Source organism: Strix uralensis, chromosome 1, assembly GCF_047716275.1.
Source record: "Strix uralensis isolate ZFMK-TIS-50842 chromosome 1, bStrUra1, whole genome shotgun sequence".
Lineage (NCBI taxonomy): Eukaryota > Metazoa > Chordata > Aves > Strigiformes > Strigidae > Strix > Strix uralensis.
In genome coordinates this window covers 143,422,598-143,438,793 of record NC_133972.1, presented here as the reverse complement: position 1 = coordinate 143,438,793, position 16,196 = coordinate 143,422,598, and the positions used below count along the sequence as shown (strand labels likewise).

The following is a 16,196-nucleotide window of genomic DNA, read 5'->3' as shown; positions in this document are numbered from 1 at the left end:
AAGGTCATGCACTGGCTAATGCAGGAGACAAATTGTGGTACGGATTAGAGAAATTCTTACACTTAGGAGGAGAGAATTTCAGGCATTTCTGTTTGTTTCAGGATCAATGCAGAATTTGAAATCCCCTTATAGAGCCTGAAAAACACTTGCTGTAATGTTAAGTATACTATTAACGACGTCAAAGAAGCTATTTTCCATAATGCTGGCGCAGTCCAATATAGCTTGTACTGAGGCATGTTTGGCAGCTTGCCTCAACAAAAACTGAATCAGAGCCAAAGTGCCTCTTTCAATTAGCTGTATGCTTTTGGTATAACCTTGTAAAGAATGACTTGCAAAATAATTAATAAAAACACACCTTATCATCTCTGCAGTTCTTTAATGACTGTGAGTACTTTAAAAACCAGGCTTATATGACTATTCCTGTTTACCAAATGAGAAGGAGGAAACATGAAAAGACACAGTGACTTGTCCCACACAACAGCACTGCTGGGAATGGAAACCATATCTTCACTGATGTGGAAAAGACAAAACTACCCCCATTTGGCCTTGAACAAGTGCCTAGTTGTGGGTTGGACTGACATTGGGGAAACGGGGTCAGGCTGTTTCTTTTGGAGATGCAGACATTTTATGATCATTTTAAGTCACAAAGCAAACTACAACCCTTGTCCTGTTTACAGTAATCACCATTTTACATGTGACAGTAAATTACGTCAGTTGCGATTTCTGAACACAAGACAACACCTTAGTGTTTTACCTCTACTTGATGAAAGACAATAGGGTCAAAAGACCACAGAAAAACAACAAAACTGGTATCAGTCAGTCTTGGAAAGCTTTTTTTCCTCCGTGTAACTTTAATTACAGTAATCTTGAAAATGCATCATTCGAACTGTAAGTTGTTTTCAAAATCCTTTCTTTGAAAGCTAAAGAGTTTTCTGGAAAATGTTTTATTGTATATTTTATAAATATCAATTGTCTCTGTAAGAAACTTGCTCGTTTTACTGTTTTTCAGCACTGTAACCTGAATTGATAAAATGCTGTTCTATTTTGAGGGCACTGTTACACATACATTCACATTCTTTTTCACGGGCCTTCATACTTTTTTTCCACGTTTAGTAACACAGTCTTGTTTTCAACAGCGGCGCCTTTGCCACTGAAATTGGAAATAAACCTCTAACACCAATGTAACATTAGGAAGCGGGCATTCTCTTTATTGCAGCACTGGGTGCTCAGGGGATCACTCCACCTAACGTGCATGTTGAAAGACAAAGGCACACTCATTATATACAATAAAAGAAACAAATATTCATGTGATTTCTGAGAGGTACCCGCCTGCTTCCAGGGAATCTAATGGATATGTTAATACATTGTGCAAGTGTACTAAAATTTGGGGAAGAGTCTCTGAGGGGCTTCCATGGGGGTCTTCAGTGGTCTATGGTGGTCCCTAGTGGTTGTTGAAGAGGTGTCTCTTAAGGTCTTTTCCACAAACTCCGAGTCTTTCTTTCATATAAGGTCTCGGCTCATGGCTCTGTCTGCGAAGTTTCTCAGGTTCCTTATCCTGGTTTCCACAGATGTCTGCTGGTTTATCTGCCCTCCCAGGGATGTACACATCACAGTTGCAAAAATTATGTCGCTGGGTGCATTCTTGTTTGAGGGCCGTTACAACAATTGGCACCAACTGCTCGCAGGCATCACCTTCAGCAGCTAAAAGCCCAGGTAAACGCCAACCGCATGTTCCATGGGAGAGCATCTACGGTATCCTCACCCTGCCACGTCTAGTTATTACAAATAAGTCGACGTTAAAGGCGAACTTCAACACCTTAACTGTAATTCTGACGGCGCAGGCACAGCGCCAGCCGCCCGCACGCACCGTTACCTCAGCCGCCGTGGCCAGCAGCCCCGCCCCGCGCAGGCGCAGCGGCACGCCTCGGCCACCGGGAGGAGGGGGCGGGGGTAACGGCTTCACCCCGGCGCCTGCGCGCGGGCGCGGCTGCGCGCCTCAGCCCGAGCGGAGACGGCGGAGACAGCGGCGGCGGGCGGTACCGGTGAGCTTCCTCTCCTCTCCTCTCCTTTCCTCGGCCGCCATTTCGGGATGCCGTGAGGTGGATGCGTTGCCGCCCCGGGCGCTGCGCGGCCCTGCCACACAGGCTGCGCCCGGCCCGAGCGGTGGCAGGGCCGCGCAGCCCCCCGGGCGGGACGGGAGGTGCCCTCGCCCCGGCCGGGCAATGTGGGCCGCCCGTCAGCCCTTCCAGCCCGGGATCCAAACCTCTATTTCGGGATGCAAGCCTCTACTCTGGATGCCCGCCCTCAGTTTGTGGGACAAACTCGCCACAAAACTAAGCCGGGGACAGAAAGACAGTGCTTCCAGTCAGTGTAGGCGCTGGTATTTAACTAGAATACCTGTTCTGGAGTTACGGGTTTGGTGACGTTTTAAATTTAAATGATTTTTTTTCCTCTACTACATGATTCTGTGCCGTTTTACTGGATGTCAGTGTACTTAAGGTTCCCCAAGTATTAGCAGTCTTTTATAGGTAACAGAGTAACTTTATGTAGTGCTGTGGTACCCACTTCTGTGTCCTGACAAATTACTTCTGTGTTTATATAACAGAACTCATGCTTTAAAGGCTATGATAAATAAAGAACATTATCAACATAATTGAAGCATCATACCCTTTGCATTTTACTGAGCTTTTCTGGCCATCTCTGCCTGTTTAGGACCAAGGCTGAAAGAGGCAAGGACCATTAGATCAGGGTGATTGGACTGGGGACTCATGGATCATGTTAATTGCTCGGGGTTTTTTTATGATCGTTTATCTAATCTTTTTGAATCTGCAGGTGTTACAAAACTGTTACGCAGGCCATCACTTAATGACTGAATCACTTAAGTAGGAAATACCCAGAAGGCTCTAAAAGGGGTAGGGCTCAAAAATGAAAAAGACTTCCAAAATCCAGAACACCATTGAATGAATTTGTGGCCTATTGGGGGTGTATCAGAAATAATGTATGATATGCTGATTTGTATTTCACATTGCTTATGAAAGTACAGATGAATAGAAGATAACATATATTGTATTGCTTCATAATACATAAAAATACAGAAGACACTTTTAAATGACTGTGGGATCTTGTAACTTGCTTATGTAGAATCAAAACCATTTCGCATTTGTGTTTGGAATAAACCCCTAGAACAAAACATGGAGGACTAAAATACAGAAAGGATTGATTCTGGGTTTAAAACTCTAATCTAATTTAAGACATTCAAAGTCATTTAAACCATACTTAAAAATAAACTAAGTCAATAGTCTTCTGCAGTAAATTACAGTGAAGATTCTAGTATTTTCAAGCAAAAAGACCCTGAGGTGTACACCATATTTGAGACCGTGCTTGTGTGTAACCACACTATTGCTTTTCTGAGCCTTTATGTACATTGAGGTCAGTGTCTAAACGTGGAGTCTCGTATATGCATGTATCTTTCAAGGCGGAGGCTCTGTACTTGTTAATGTTTTTTATGTTATGCCTTTTTTGATAATCACAAAATGTGGGTAAAAAAATTGGTAACTTAATCTAAGTTTTTAATACTTTTTAAATTACCTTTTTTTTTTCAGAGTAAAGGCTAGGACAAACTTCCATATTCCAGCAAGGAGAAAACCATGCAGTCCAGAACAGGGGGAGCAGAAAATTAGAATTTGTAAAAAAACAGCTATGATAATTTTTGTGTTAATCTCTCCTTTTGGTAGGCTGTATATCTAAGAGAAGATGGCAGATCCTTGGCAAGAATGTATGGATTATGCAGTTGCTTTAGCAAGGAAAGCTGGGACGGTAAATATAAACTATTCATAAGTAATAGTATTGTCTATTGAGTCTAGTATGTATATAGCTTTTGAAGGAGTTTGGTGTTGGATATTCTTCTGAGGAGTATTTTGTCAAAAACATAAATTAGCAGAATCATTGAGTGATGGACAGGTTGAAGATGGGAGTGTCTTTCATGTTTACAGCTTGGTTAATTTAAGAAAACAACTTTGTACTTTTCTTTGGAACAGAGTCCAAGTAAAGACTGAGGAGTATCTTTTGTTCCTTAAATTTGATTTTAAAAAAATAATTCTGAATTGTGGTAAACAAAAAACATCTCTGTTTTTCCCCTTAAACTGCACCTGTCTACCTTATTATTTTACCATGTGAAAGCTGTTGACAGTCTTTCTTGCAAACACCTCAATCAACTTAATACAGTGGCTTGTTGTTGGCACGAAATACCATATTGTGTTCTCTTCATAGACTGCTTCTGTAAATAAGAAGCATCCCTTGCAGTGGCGGTACTTTGCCCGTTTGTCATCTAAGATGGCTTAGAACAGGAAAGAGTTTGCACATCTTGGCAGAACTTCAGCATAAGCGTGGTTACCAAATGTTCAGTTCCTGGTAGTTCTGCTTGGTACATTTGAATGCTATTGCAGCCAGACAAGATGGCACACGTACTGATTCTGTCCCCTGGAGCTGCAGAATCTGCAGAACATTGTCCCTGCAGTGACCTCATTAAAGTCTTCCCTTAGAAAATCTTTCTAAGTTAGAGTAAAAAAATTTTGTGGGCTGTGAGGCATGTATTCTTTCTTAAGCTGATTCCAATAGTTTTAAGATCATAAATGCAGGGTCTGGCTAAAAATAGCTGACCTAAGCTCAGTCTTAAGTGTTTCATTCAACTCTGATATTTAAATTTATAAATTTAAAACTTGTCCTAACAAAATAGAGCTCAGTTTTGTGTACCAGTGGATCTTCTTGTAGTAATTAGATCTAAGGTCATGTAAAAGTTTGTGCTGAGTAGGGGCTGGAGATGGATGCAAGGGTAAGCCCCAGCTTCTGCAGTTAAATCCAGGTTTTGTCACTACTTGTGTTTGTGTTTTGTATGTGCAGTATAGAAAATCACAGTAAAAAGAATGCTCAAATTTGGGGGGAAACTAATATTTTCCATACTGTTAATGGAGAAAGATTTTTTTTTTTTCTTTTGTCAACAGATAATCTGTGGAGCACTCAAAGAAGAAATATCTGTTATGACTAAAAGTTCACCAGTAGATCTAGTGACAGAAACTGATCAAAAAGTAGAAAACTTCATTATTTCTTTGATAAGAGAAAAGTATCCTTCTCACAGGTACGGCTTCTTGTCAATACACTTTTGATAGAAGGAGGAGAGAGGTGACTGGAAGTAGAAAATGGGAAGTTTATGATTCTGCTTGGTAAAATTTCATTACAATTGGTATGCTGAAAAGTTACAGAATTCTCCCTTACCCTCAATATATTAAGTATTTCAGAGTACTGGTGGGCTGAAGTTTTGCTCAGAGCTGTAGTAACAAAACAAGGTGTCCCCAGGGTCTACTGACATGAGTTTAGCCTTGCTCAAGACTTCTGGAAGTCACTTCCAGTTGAACCAGCTGTAAATAACTTCTTGATTATTTGTGTTGGAGAATCAAAGGTGGCCCCAAGATACCCAGAACCCAAATTTCATGTCTGCTGTGGGCTGTTGAAACTAGCATGCCTTCGCTGTCTTCTGGTGGGGTCCCGTGGTAGTGAGTGTGCCTTAGGCAAGTCTCATACAGTTTAAGAACATCAAGCATCCTTAAAAGAAGACAGCATTTTCAGATTCTGCGTAACTGAAAGTCTATCATACAAAATACTGATTTTTTTTTTATTGCTCTTCCCTTTTTTCTTCCTCCCCCTGCCCTTCTTCCCCCCCCAAATAAATTTATTCTTGAAGGGTGAATTATATGTATTTTACTTACTTTTACTTACACGAGACTTTCTTTCCCATTTTAACACAAGGATTCAAGTTTAATAGTTTCCTTAAAGTGGGTTTGCTAATTTTATTGCACTTTCTTGGAGATTTTCTTATTGTAGCTGCATATGTGAGACGTAATAAATATGCATGGAACTGGAACAATTGAGGTGATGCAAAATGTCGGTAACCCAATCAAGTTAGTGTAAGCATACAGACTTGTGGAATGACCTTGAAATAACAGTTTCTGTGACATTGATAAGCATTTTAGAATCTTTTAGCTTCTTTTTATATTAGATAATTGATGCCACATTAGACATACTGGTATTGAATTTCTCATTCTAATGAATTACTCATCCACCTAAAGAACTATTCAGTCTCTTTCTTTTTGTGAAGATCCGCTGCTTTCTGGAAACATACTGTTTCATTCTGAGCAAAAATCTTCACTTCCTTAGTTAATCTAATAAAACTTCTAATCAATATTAAAGGGACCTTATTTGTTTACTCTCAGCAGTTCTCATTTTACATGTTTGTGGAGGAAAGCATGTGTTTGATGCCTGCTTTTTGTAGGTTGAGTAATATGTGGTAAATGTAACATGCAAAAAGCATAGAAGAGAATCCCACCCACTTAGACTCATCCCAACAATTTTGCAGTTCAAAACAAATACTTTCATGTGCAGCAAAAACTGTAAAAATTGGGTTCCTATGGCACTGTGCCTTGTGTATCCCTCAGATTTAGTATTATGGTTGAGCATGTGCTCTGCTGTGCTCAGGAGGAGCTCTGGTTTGGATTCCATCCCTTTACCATATTACCATTTTATAATGCTTGTAAAACTAAACAGGTTTGAGATTAACAACTTTCTCTCATATTTGGGTTGAAATCAAGACTACAAATTTAACAGTTACTGCAATGCTCTAACCAGATGCATATGACCACAAAGGCTTTCTTCAGTTAAAATGCAAGCTAAAAAGCGGTGGTTTGTAGCACAAATAAACTGAAAGGTGTAAATAGCTACAACTGTTCTGACCAAAATTTGGTGATGCTGTTACTGAAAAAAATGATGAAAACTTCAATGTTCTGAGTGCTAAATTCCAGTAATAGATATTAAAATGTAAAGTTCTTTTCCCCACATATTGTGCTTATCTCTGACATCATAAATATTGATGCAAGTTTGGTCAGATGTGGTTGGTACTTTCCAGATAAATTGTGTATTTCTCAGCTTTTTACGTATGATCAGTGGCAGTACAAAATCCTGCATGGCACTTTAAGAATTTTCATGTCAAGGACAATGTTGTAATTCAGACATTTAAAACAATTTCTTCATATCTTTTAAATGTGTTTACTACTCTAGCTTCATTGGAGAAGAATCTGTTGCAGCTGGAGAGGGCAGCATTTTGACAGATAATCCCACATGGATTATAGACCCTATTGATGGAACTACCAACTTCGTACACAGGTCCACCTTTCATTTTTTTTATGTTAGCAACTTCAGCTGATTACCTTTTTTCTTTCTCCAGTTCCATGAAAGTAAGGTTTTTTCACTTTTAAATGGCTTTAAATGAGATACTATGAACTTGTTAATAGTTACAAATTACTATTTGCATTTATTGAGCATCACTGGGGAGTTTTTGTAACTCTGTAACCAACAGCAGGTGTTTGTTCCATGAGAGACCTGTACTATGCAGTGTGGGGGTCAGCAGCCTTTGGCACCAGTGCCAAGGTCAGGTGGGCAGATTTTAACAGTAAAGCAACAGGACTCAGAATTAGGAGTTGTGGCATTTTCAGAAAGGTGGTAACATGTCTAGGTGCTGATTTCTAAGAAATTTCAAATTCATTATGATCTAGGAGCTGCTACCACGAAAGAAAGCAGAATATCAGCAGTAATTGTCTAGTGGTATTTAGCACCAGGATGAGGAGGGGACTTTCAGTGTAATGCTGACTGCCTGTACCTTCTGTCTTTGAAACATGATGGATTTTGACCCTGATGAGCTTTTCTGAGCGTATTTGGTTCCAGTTTTGAAATGACAGCCGCTATGTGCGACTCAGCTTTAAACAGCTGCTGAATCCTGCTAAATGTTCAAAAAGCTATAAGAAAAGAACCCATTCTGCTGGGTTACTTAAAAGTCTGTATTTTTTGCAGATAGTAATTAAAGCAAATGTTTTGGAACTGCAAATTTGAAGAGTAAAAAAATAATTAGAAAAAAAAATTGGTTGATTGTTAAAAACTTAGACTGAGATGCAGCCCACTATGTCCTATATTTTTCCACTGCCTTTGCTCTTCCCCTGGCATTCTTCCTTCTTGCTTGAATGTCTGTCGGTGCTTTGGTGGAGAAGGTGGAGGTGGGAGGGGAGGTGACTTGCCTCTTCTCATGAGACCATTTTGTGCCAGCTTGTTCCTTCTGAGAAAGGTTAGTAGCATAGGGGCTTGCTCATATTCTTTGGCTATAAAATGACAGTGCCTAAGCTAGTAACAGCTGTAACAGAAATCACAGTCCCGAAGCTGTAACAGACTTAGTTTCAGTGGGTGGAAAAGTTTTTATTTTAAATAGTAATCGGTGTTGTTGGGTCTGTTTTCATAGTAAATTTTGCAGGTTCCAGGAAACTAATACTTCCTATATAGTCCAAGTTTCTTTTTGAAAGACACATTACATTTAACTGAACGTTGTTTTTATTAAGAGTAAGCGTGGTAATGAAAGAAGCATAGTATCTCACTATAAATTAGTGAAATGTTTTGTTTTGTAGGTTTCCATTTGTGGCAGTTTCAATTGGCTTTGTTGTAAACAAAAAGGTATACTTTTTATTACTTAATATCTAATCAATCAAAACCAAATTAATTCCTTGTTGTTAGTCATAACTAAGATCTGTATTTTCACAGTAAATAGGAAGAAAGGGAAAAAGCCCTCAAGGTATCTTTACTGTTTCTTGCAGATAGAGTTTGGAATTGTGTATAGTTGTATAGAAGACAAGATGTATACTGCCAGAAAAGGAAAAGGTGCATTTTGCAATGGTCAAAAACTTCAAGTATCAGGCCAAGAAGGTAAGCTGAACTGAGTAGCTTATTTCTAGTAATTACATTTATTTTGCAAATGAGGCATCAACAGTTTTTAGACCTGAATATATTCCCGTTTCTTAGCTCATAGTTCTGTTTTGCAGAGACGGGCTTTTTTTGGCCAGGCATTGTTCAGTTTTGAGAAACAGCTTTTATGTCCTCTTTGATGCATATAACGTGCTTGTGATCTTTGCAAAATCAGGTCTTGGCAATTGAAGATTTTATTCCCTGTGTGTCTGTGCATTGTGGTTTTTTGTTTGTTTTTAATTCCCTGTACCTCTGTAATCCATCTATGATTGGTCTTTTAGAGTCTGCAACAAATCTACCAAACAATTCAACTTCTTCCAGGTGTGAACTAGTGGTTTAAATCAGTATCTCTCTTGTATACTTACTACCCTATGTAAAGTAAAATTCACATTTAAAGTGGGACTTTTAAAGATCTGAGCACTATTCTAATTTTTATAGCAATAGAATATTATTTACTAATGACATCGATTAATGTATATGCACAAATGAACCAGATCATGCTTTGTTTGCTGTATTTTATTTTTTCCTGCCATTTTCCATGTAAGAACAGATTTTTATATATTCAATATATGCAATATACTAAAATGCCATACTTTTTTTCAGTCTTGTAAGAAAGCAATGAAGTAAACTCTGCTAATTATATAAGTTGTACTGTTGGAAAAGTGAGGTTTTGTTTCTTTTCCAGACATTACAAAATCCCTTTTAGTAACAGAATTGGGATCAAATCGTGATCCAGAGACTATAAAAATAGTTCTTTCTAACATGGAAAGACTTCTCAGTATTCCTATTCATGGGTAAGATACTTCCTATTTTTTATATTTACTGGTAGTGTTAACATTGTAAATATGATAATTTTTAGGAAGGATTGGTTGCATTACATCCGACACCTTAAATGTGAAATATGATTTAAATGTTTTTGTCTAGTAGCTTCTGCAGAGAAACTCTTAAGTGTGTTTAACTTTTCAAGCTGGGACATATATAAGAGAACCATAACAATCAGTATTGAGAAGTGAAGCATGTTTGGTTTTGTAGAACTAAGTAATATTAAAACTAAATACTAAAAAGTATTGTGTTTACTAGTTAAAAAAAAAAAGTACAATTCTGTGCACTTTTTTTTCAGAAACACAAGGAGTAAAACTGGATAAACAAAAGCTATAATTTCTTAGTTTCTTTTCTGTGTAGTAATGAAAATTGTTGGGGGTTTTTATGTATATCGGAAGACAAAAGTAGGTCTCCCTTTTCTCTTTCAATACGGTACAATTTTAAAAAATTTGTCCAAGTAGTTGAAATTGTCCATAAACTGTTCTTATTTTGATTACATTCCCTGCTTCCTCTCTTCCAGATGAGCCAAAGCCTAAATTTCCATAAACCATTTTACATCTAAAGGTGGTTTTAGTGGACAGTTTTTTGTTACTCAACCCTACTCATTTTTCTGATCTAAAAGGGGTTGTTGTAGTTTCATGCTGAGATTCCCAGGATTCTTGTTTTGACACTTAACATATAGATTTTTTTTGTACTTTCAAAAAGTCTTCTGATGTCATTAAAGATTATATGCCAAGTTGTAAGTAGGGAATATGTTTTAGTATGTTGTCAGTTCAACTTTGGTATTTTATTTGTAAACAATAAAATGAGATTGGAGTTGATTTAAGTTGCTTCTTGCACTAACTTAGCTGCTATCAGTTACAATTTAATGTACATTTCACTGATAATTGAAATAACTGCAATTATTTTTACAATTCACGCTTACTTACTGAATGCATCAATATTTCCAAAAGAAACTGGAATTTGTAACACAAGTGTTTGATAAAGTTATCCAGACCAAACTTAGGCTGTGTAATTTATTTTTTGGGATTACTGCTGTCAGGGCTTTTTGCAAGTCAGAGATGCTTACTGAGCATCACCAGTGAAACTGAAGTAACTGTTTTTTCAACGCTGAGGACAGTGTGTACTCTACTTGAATTCTTGTATTCAAAAAGCAAAGTAGAATATCTGTTATTGTTTTGTGGGTACATATCTTCTATAATATGTTTTAGATTAAGAAGTTGTTTTAAGATGTGTTTTCACTCTAAAACAAAATTGTGTAACAGAATTTATAAATGTAATTTCTGGAAATTTGCTATATTTGGAGAGTTCTTCAAGATACTTAAGCAAAACTTCATTCCCAATTTTTTATTTTTTCGCTGCAGCATTCAGTCACGTTTTCTCTCGCTCAGTTCACTTTGCGCGTGATGCTTCTGTGTTCTCTGTGCAGTGTACGCAGACATTGTGACTTTCTTACAAACTGTTCTCAATTAAAAAAACAACTATGTCTCCTTTAGGATTAGAGCCGTTGGTACAGCAGCTGTGAACATGTGCCTTGTGGCAACGGGTGGAGCTGATGCCTATTATGAAATGGGGATTCACTGCTGGGATATGGCAGGAGCTGGAATCATTATTACTGAAGCAGGTGGAGTACTGCTAGATGTATCAGGTAAATACATGGGCATGCATGATACTCTCCTTCTGAATAGCTAACTGGGAGCAAAACGTAGCTGAAAGGAGAAGGCAAAGAGGTTTTTCAATCCTTTTTCTGAGTTACTACTACTGAAGAGTTCCCATACAGTTAATAGACAGAGTCAACTGTATGTTCTTCAACTACAAGACAACCATTACGCTCTTGGTTGAGCACCTGGAAGAGTGGAAAAAGACGGTAGACATACACTGAAGAGAATTTAAATGTAGCTCATATGAGATACCTGTTGTGTTAAATGCATTTTTATCCAGGGGCAAAACTTGGTCCTAAATAGTAATGTATCATTTATGCTTGATTTTTTTCAATGCTCATTTTCTTAACAACTTTTACTTTTCTCCAGATATAAGCTAGTTACTTTGCTTGCTTTGATTTCTAGGTGGACCATTTGATTTGATGTCTCGAAGAATAATTGCAGCGAGTAGTCGAGCTATAGGAGAGAGAATAGCCAAAGCACTTCAAATAATTCCTCTGAAAAGGGATGATGCAGCTAACTGAATACCAAAACTACACGTTAAACGTAATTATATAATGTCTCATACTTCCATGTGGTGGTTATTCTACACCTTAAACCTGATAAAAAGATAGATAAATAAATGGTAGTCTTTCAGTACTGGTGTGACTGCTAAGTAGTGTTTTGAAATTGGACCAACATTCTAAGTAAGCTCTCACTGTTAGTATTTTATTTAACATCATGATTACATAAAGATCTATAAAAAGAAGCAAATACAACAACTAATATTTTCAAGCTTTATACTACACTGGAAGGCATAGTAAAGAGACTTTTTGATGTATAGATAAATACAAATCTCTAGTTCTGTAAGTGACAAAACAAAATTCACCATCTTAACACTACATCATCACATCTGATTCTGAACCCAAAAAGGTGAAGGCATTACTGTTTGTCCTATTGTTTTCTTCAGTGTCATCAGTGTATCCATTTCCTTACCTTGGTATGGTTTTTGTAGAGGTAGTTCACACATTTCCAGATTCTTTTTAGTTGCTTGTAGTTTTGGCTCTAATTTAAAGCCTTTATTACTTAGCTGTCATTGGTTTTGTAGTCATGTTCTACCTTTCTTTTGGTAGATAAACGTAATCTCCTCTTCAGGCTCTTATGTGGCCAGTACACTTGCAAATTCATTACAGTTGCAGAAGTAATAGTTATTGGTGCCAGAAAATATGTGCATCTCCCAGAAATAAGTTCTGAGCACACCTTCTATCACCAAATGGACTTACTCTAGGTTAAGATGAAGTATGATTTGCATCTGACCGTTGGAATCAGCTGATAACAGGTCCTCTATCTTATTCTTGGCAGTTAAAATTCCTGTTAATTTTGCTTGGGCTTCTCTGTGAATGAGTGTGTTTCAGAGTCTAAGGAATCACTAAAATTCAAGAGAGTTTTCAGTAACTCAGCCAGCAAAAAAAGTAAGCCCATAGTCCAGATTTTTTACAGCATTCTCTGTAAGTTATGAAAGCAGTGACCAACCAGGATCAGGTTTCCATTGTCTTAGAGTGTGCAGGCACAAAAAAAGATACATATCTAAACCTAAAGGGTTTATAAATCTAAAAAATACTAGTAATTTCATTCTTGGTGTCAATTTGTTCTAAACTTTGGACACTATACTGGTTCTTTGCATTTCTGTATTTAAGATTGTTAGAAGTATCAGTGTACTGTTCAAACAATTAATGCACTTTAAAAAAAAGATTTAACTTACATCAGTTTTTAGACTGATTTTTCCGTGTGTAAAGTTTCCTAAAGAAAGTTGTCTCATTGGAGTCCAGTGAAGACACAGCAATGCTTTGGAAAACCTGACTTTGTACTGCTGTCCCACTATTTTTATTTTGGAAAATGATGTTGTCTGTCTTGAAGTTTCAGCAGATCTATTACTATAAATTTCAGTCTTTCATATCAGTTGATTTTTGCAGATTTTGCAGAAGTACTTAATTTGAAATTGTATCTAATGCCAGATGATTAATGGTAATGAGATCAGCCTGCTATTTAAAGGTCTTGTAAAAAAGCCAAATTTAGATTAATTTTACTTTTTAAATCCCCATTGACAAGGAAATTTTTTGAGCATTTCAGTAACTTTATTGCTGTAAATGATGTGGGATCATCATTATTTCTTAAGCAGTATGTCTACTGTACCATTTCTGTGGCTTTTATATAACAAATTCTGCATAACTTTTTTAAACCGATTTATTTGTGAAATGGAGACATGTCTGAAAAGTACTTGAGATGGGAGAACACATTCAAAATAAATATGCTTTACCAGCTGTAGCTTCAGATGTGCTTCCTTTCTTAACGTTCATTGGTGTACAATGCTGGGTCCCAACAAGCTGGATTTGTGGGCTTCAAACTTTCTGTGAGTTCAACGCTTTCTCTTCTTGGCCTCTGATGTACACAGATCATAAATTGTTGTGCCTTTAGATAAGTGAAATTATGTATATACCTGCAGCAGGTTTTTAGAGTGAATATTTTAACACCTTCCAATGAGATTGTGGTGCGTTAATCATCTCCAACCTCAGAGCTCAAACTTTACGGTTTATCTTGCCTGTGATTTGTTTAGGAGGCCCATCAGCTGGTTGAAGCATGTAGCTTTTTCACTGTTAGCTTTCCTACTAATGCTCTTCGAGGCAAAATTTATATGAATTTCCCATCTTGGTCCTCTCACTCTATTTGCATTGGAGACCAGCCTAATTTTTTTTTACTGTAAATAGCAGCTTTTAACAATTGTCTACTTTCTTTTCAATTTCAGTCTCCCTTTCAGGGGGCTCAGAAACTGCTGTTGTTTGCTATTTTGCCTAAGCATTATCTTCTCAGATAACTCTTCATCTAATATGTGGCCACTTCTTTCATCATGTGAAAGGACACCAAAATGTAATTATTAAGTTTAAAGGCATTTTATTTTGATAAGTTTTTGTAGTAAACCAGAGAAGTCATGATTGCTGTGTAATCAAAATACTTTTGAGACATCATGTGTAAGACGTAGTCCCTGAATGTTAAAAACAATGATACCTGGTTTTACTGCTTTGAAAGGTGGAGTGACAGTGATAAACATTTTAGACTTTAAGTATCTTTATCTTACGTTATATATTTACAAGATAGCTTTTGCTGGGCAATGAGACAGTTGGAAAAGAAAACCAGTTACCACAGATTGAACAGATAGACTGTCAAATTCAGATTATGAATATTCCTCATGAAGACATCAACAGTCCAGTATACAGGAAGCTTTTTTAAGAGCTTTTCAGTGAACAACTCATGACTTCAGATGGCAAATTCTAATATGGTTTGAATCTCCAACTCTGAGTGAAGAACACTCAAAATGCAAAAGTGCAAAAAGGAGCAAATGAAAAATTCCAAGAAATACTACTGGAAATTAAAGGACCACATGGGCAAATGTAACCAGTCCGTTCACCTTTACTTTGAGAATTTGATGGAGTGGTCAACATCATCGCTGTAGTTGCTATAGAGCCTAATGCTATTCTTAACAAAGGTCTTCAGAGTAGGGGTACTGATTTCTAGCCCAAGACTAAAACAATCAGTGCTACAAAATGGTAATACTGTTTTTTAGCACTGATATGTATGAAAAAGGGTAGATAACCTTAGTCTACCATCCTTGCTATCATCCCCGTTCACTAGCCCTCTCCATTTATTGATTTGCTGATAGCTTGCAATTGTTTTCTGTGGCAGTCCACAAAGCTTTACTCCTTCTTCAAAGCAGGGTGTTCCAGTAGATTCAATCCTTCAGAACTTTTCCCGGCATGAAATATTGCCAAAGACAAAGTTATAAAAGGCTTGAGGCTCTTGTCCAGCCCTTTTAAGCAGTCCTGCGGAAGATCCCTCCCCTGCCTGCCCCCTAATGCCATATGGACTATTTCTTGTTGTATCTGTGACCCAAAGCTATGGTTTTAATTCTGCATAGTCTATGTCTAGGTGTGAACTAGACATTCTGACTAGATTTAAAATGTCAACCTGTGACCTCTATATGAAGCAATGTAAGTAAGGGAGATCTTTTCTTTTCCTGAGCTTCTTACCATCCTCAAAGCCAGCTGCTAATTCAGCTCCATTCATTACCTGTGAGTGAAGTAATTGCTTCACAAGTCTGATCCTGTTGCTAAAGTGCTGACAGGCAACTTTCCGACAGCACATTGGTTTTGGATCTACACCAGTTGACATGGCTTCCTTTGATGCCTGGAGTTTGTGCAAACAGAAGGATATTGTCAGTGATGTGGCACCTCAAGAGTCTCTGCCAGAGCCAGAGTCAGCCAGATTCCCGGACAACATAATCCGTTTGATCTCTGGATTACTGCTTGTCCTGCACCAAAAGTGACAGTGAATCTAGTCTGTCAGATCACTCGGGTTTGTACAGGCTTCACACAAAGATCTGTAGCTTCTCAAAGATCAGCAGGAGCTTCTGAAACATCTTCTGTGCCTACTGTCCACTGTCTGCCTGCTGCAACAACAGGGCAAAAAAAATCTGACACACTTCAAAGCTGTGTGCAACATCCGGAACAAACAAACTCGAGGACTGTGCTCAGTTTGAGAGCACGTTATGCCTCTGTATTAAAGAGCTACAAACTTGCCTGTTTGAGGAGGATGGATTAGGTCTCCCACAGTAGAGCAGAAATAATCTCCTAGCACAATTCAAGCTAGTAAGATGCTAAAAATAATGGTGCATGTACATCCTTTTCCAGAAGCTTATAGACTGTGTTGATGACTGCTACATTAGCTTGAGTTTATGCATTGTGTGTCATACTCTTGGTTTGCACAGTTGCAGCGATGATTTTTACACTGAGATGACTCTCCCTACACCAGTGTTGCTTTAGTTAGGAATCAGGCCTTCTGTAGGCCTCT

The 16,196-nt window shown here is 37.7% G+C and overlaps 1 protein-coding gene across 3 annotated transcripts; it reads left to right on the top strand.

The window, feature by feature from the left end:
- The first annotated feature begins 1,950 nt into the window (after positions 1–1,950).
- On the top strand, positions 1,951–13,619 carry IMPA1 (inositol monophosphatase 1). 3 transcript variants are annotated; one of them, XM_074883606.1, is made up of 9 exons: positions 1,951–2,042; positions 3,735–3,816; positions 5,001–5,134; positions 7,108–7,212; positions 8,499–8,544; positions 8,685–8,793; positions 9,518–9,626; positions 11,151–11,302; positions 11,721–13,619. In XM_074883606.1, the coding sequence occupies exons 2-9, from the start codon at positions 3,754–3,756 to the stop codon at positions 11,837–11,839; spliced, it is 837 nt and encodes a 278-aa protein (XP_074739707.1). In that variant the 5' UTR covers positions 1,951–2,042; positions 3,735–3,753; the 3' UTR covers positions 11,840–13,619. The 3 variants fall into 3 exon arrangements, 2 of the variants coding, with proteins under 2 accessions (XP_074739707.1, XP_074739715.1); XM_074883614.1 differs by lacking the exon at positions 1,951–2,042 and adding an exon at positions 2,098–2,370; XR_012630842.1 differs by lacking the exon at positions 9,518–9,626.
- The last annotated feature ends 2,577 nt before the right edge of the window (positions 13,620–16,196 follow it).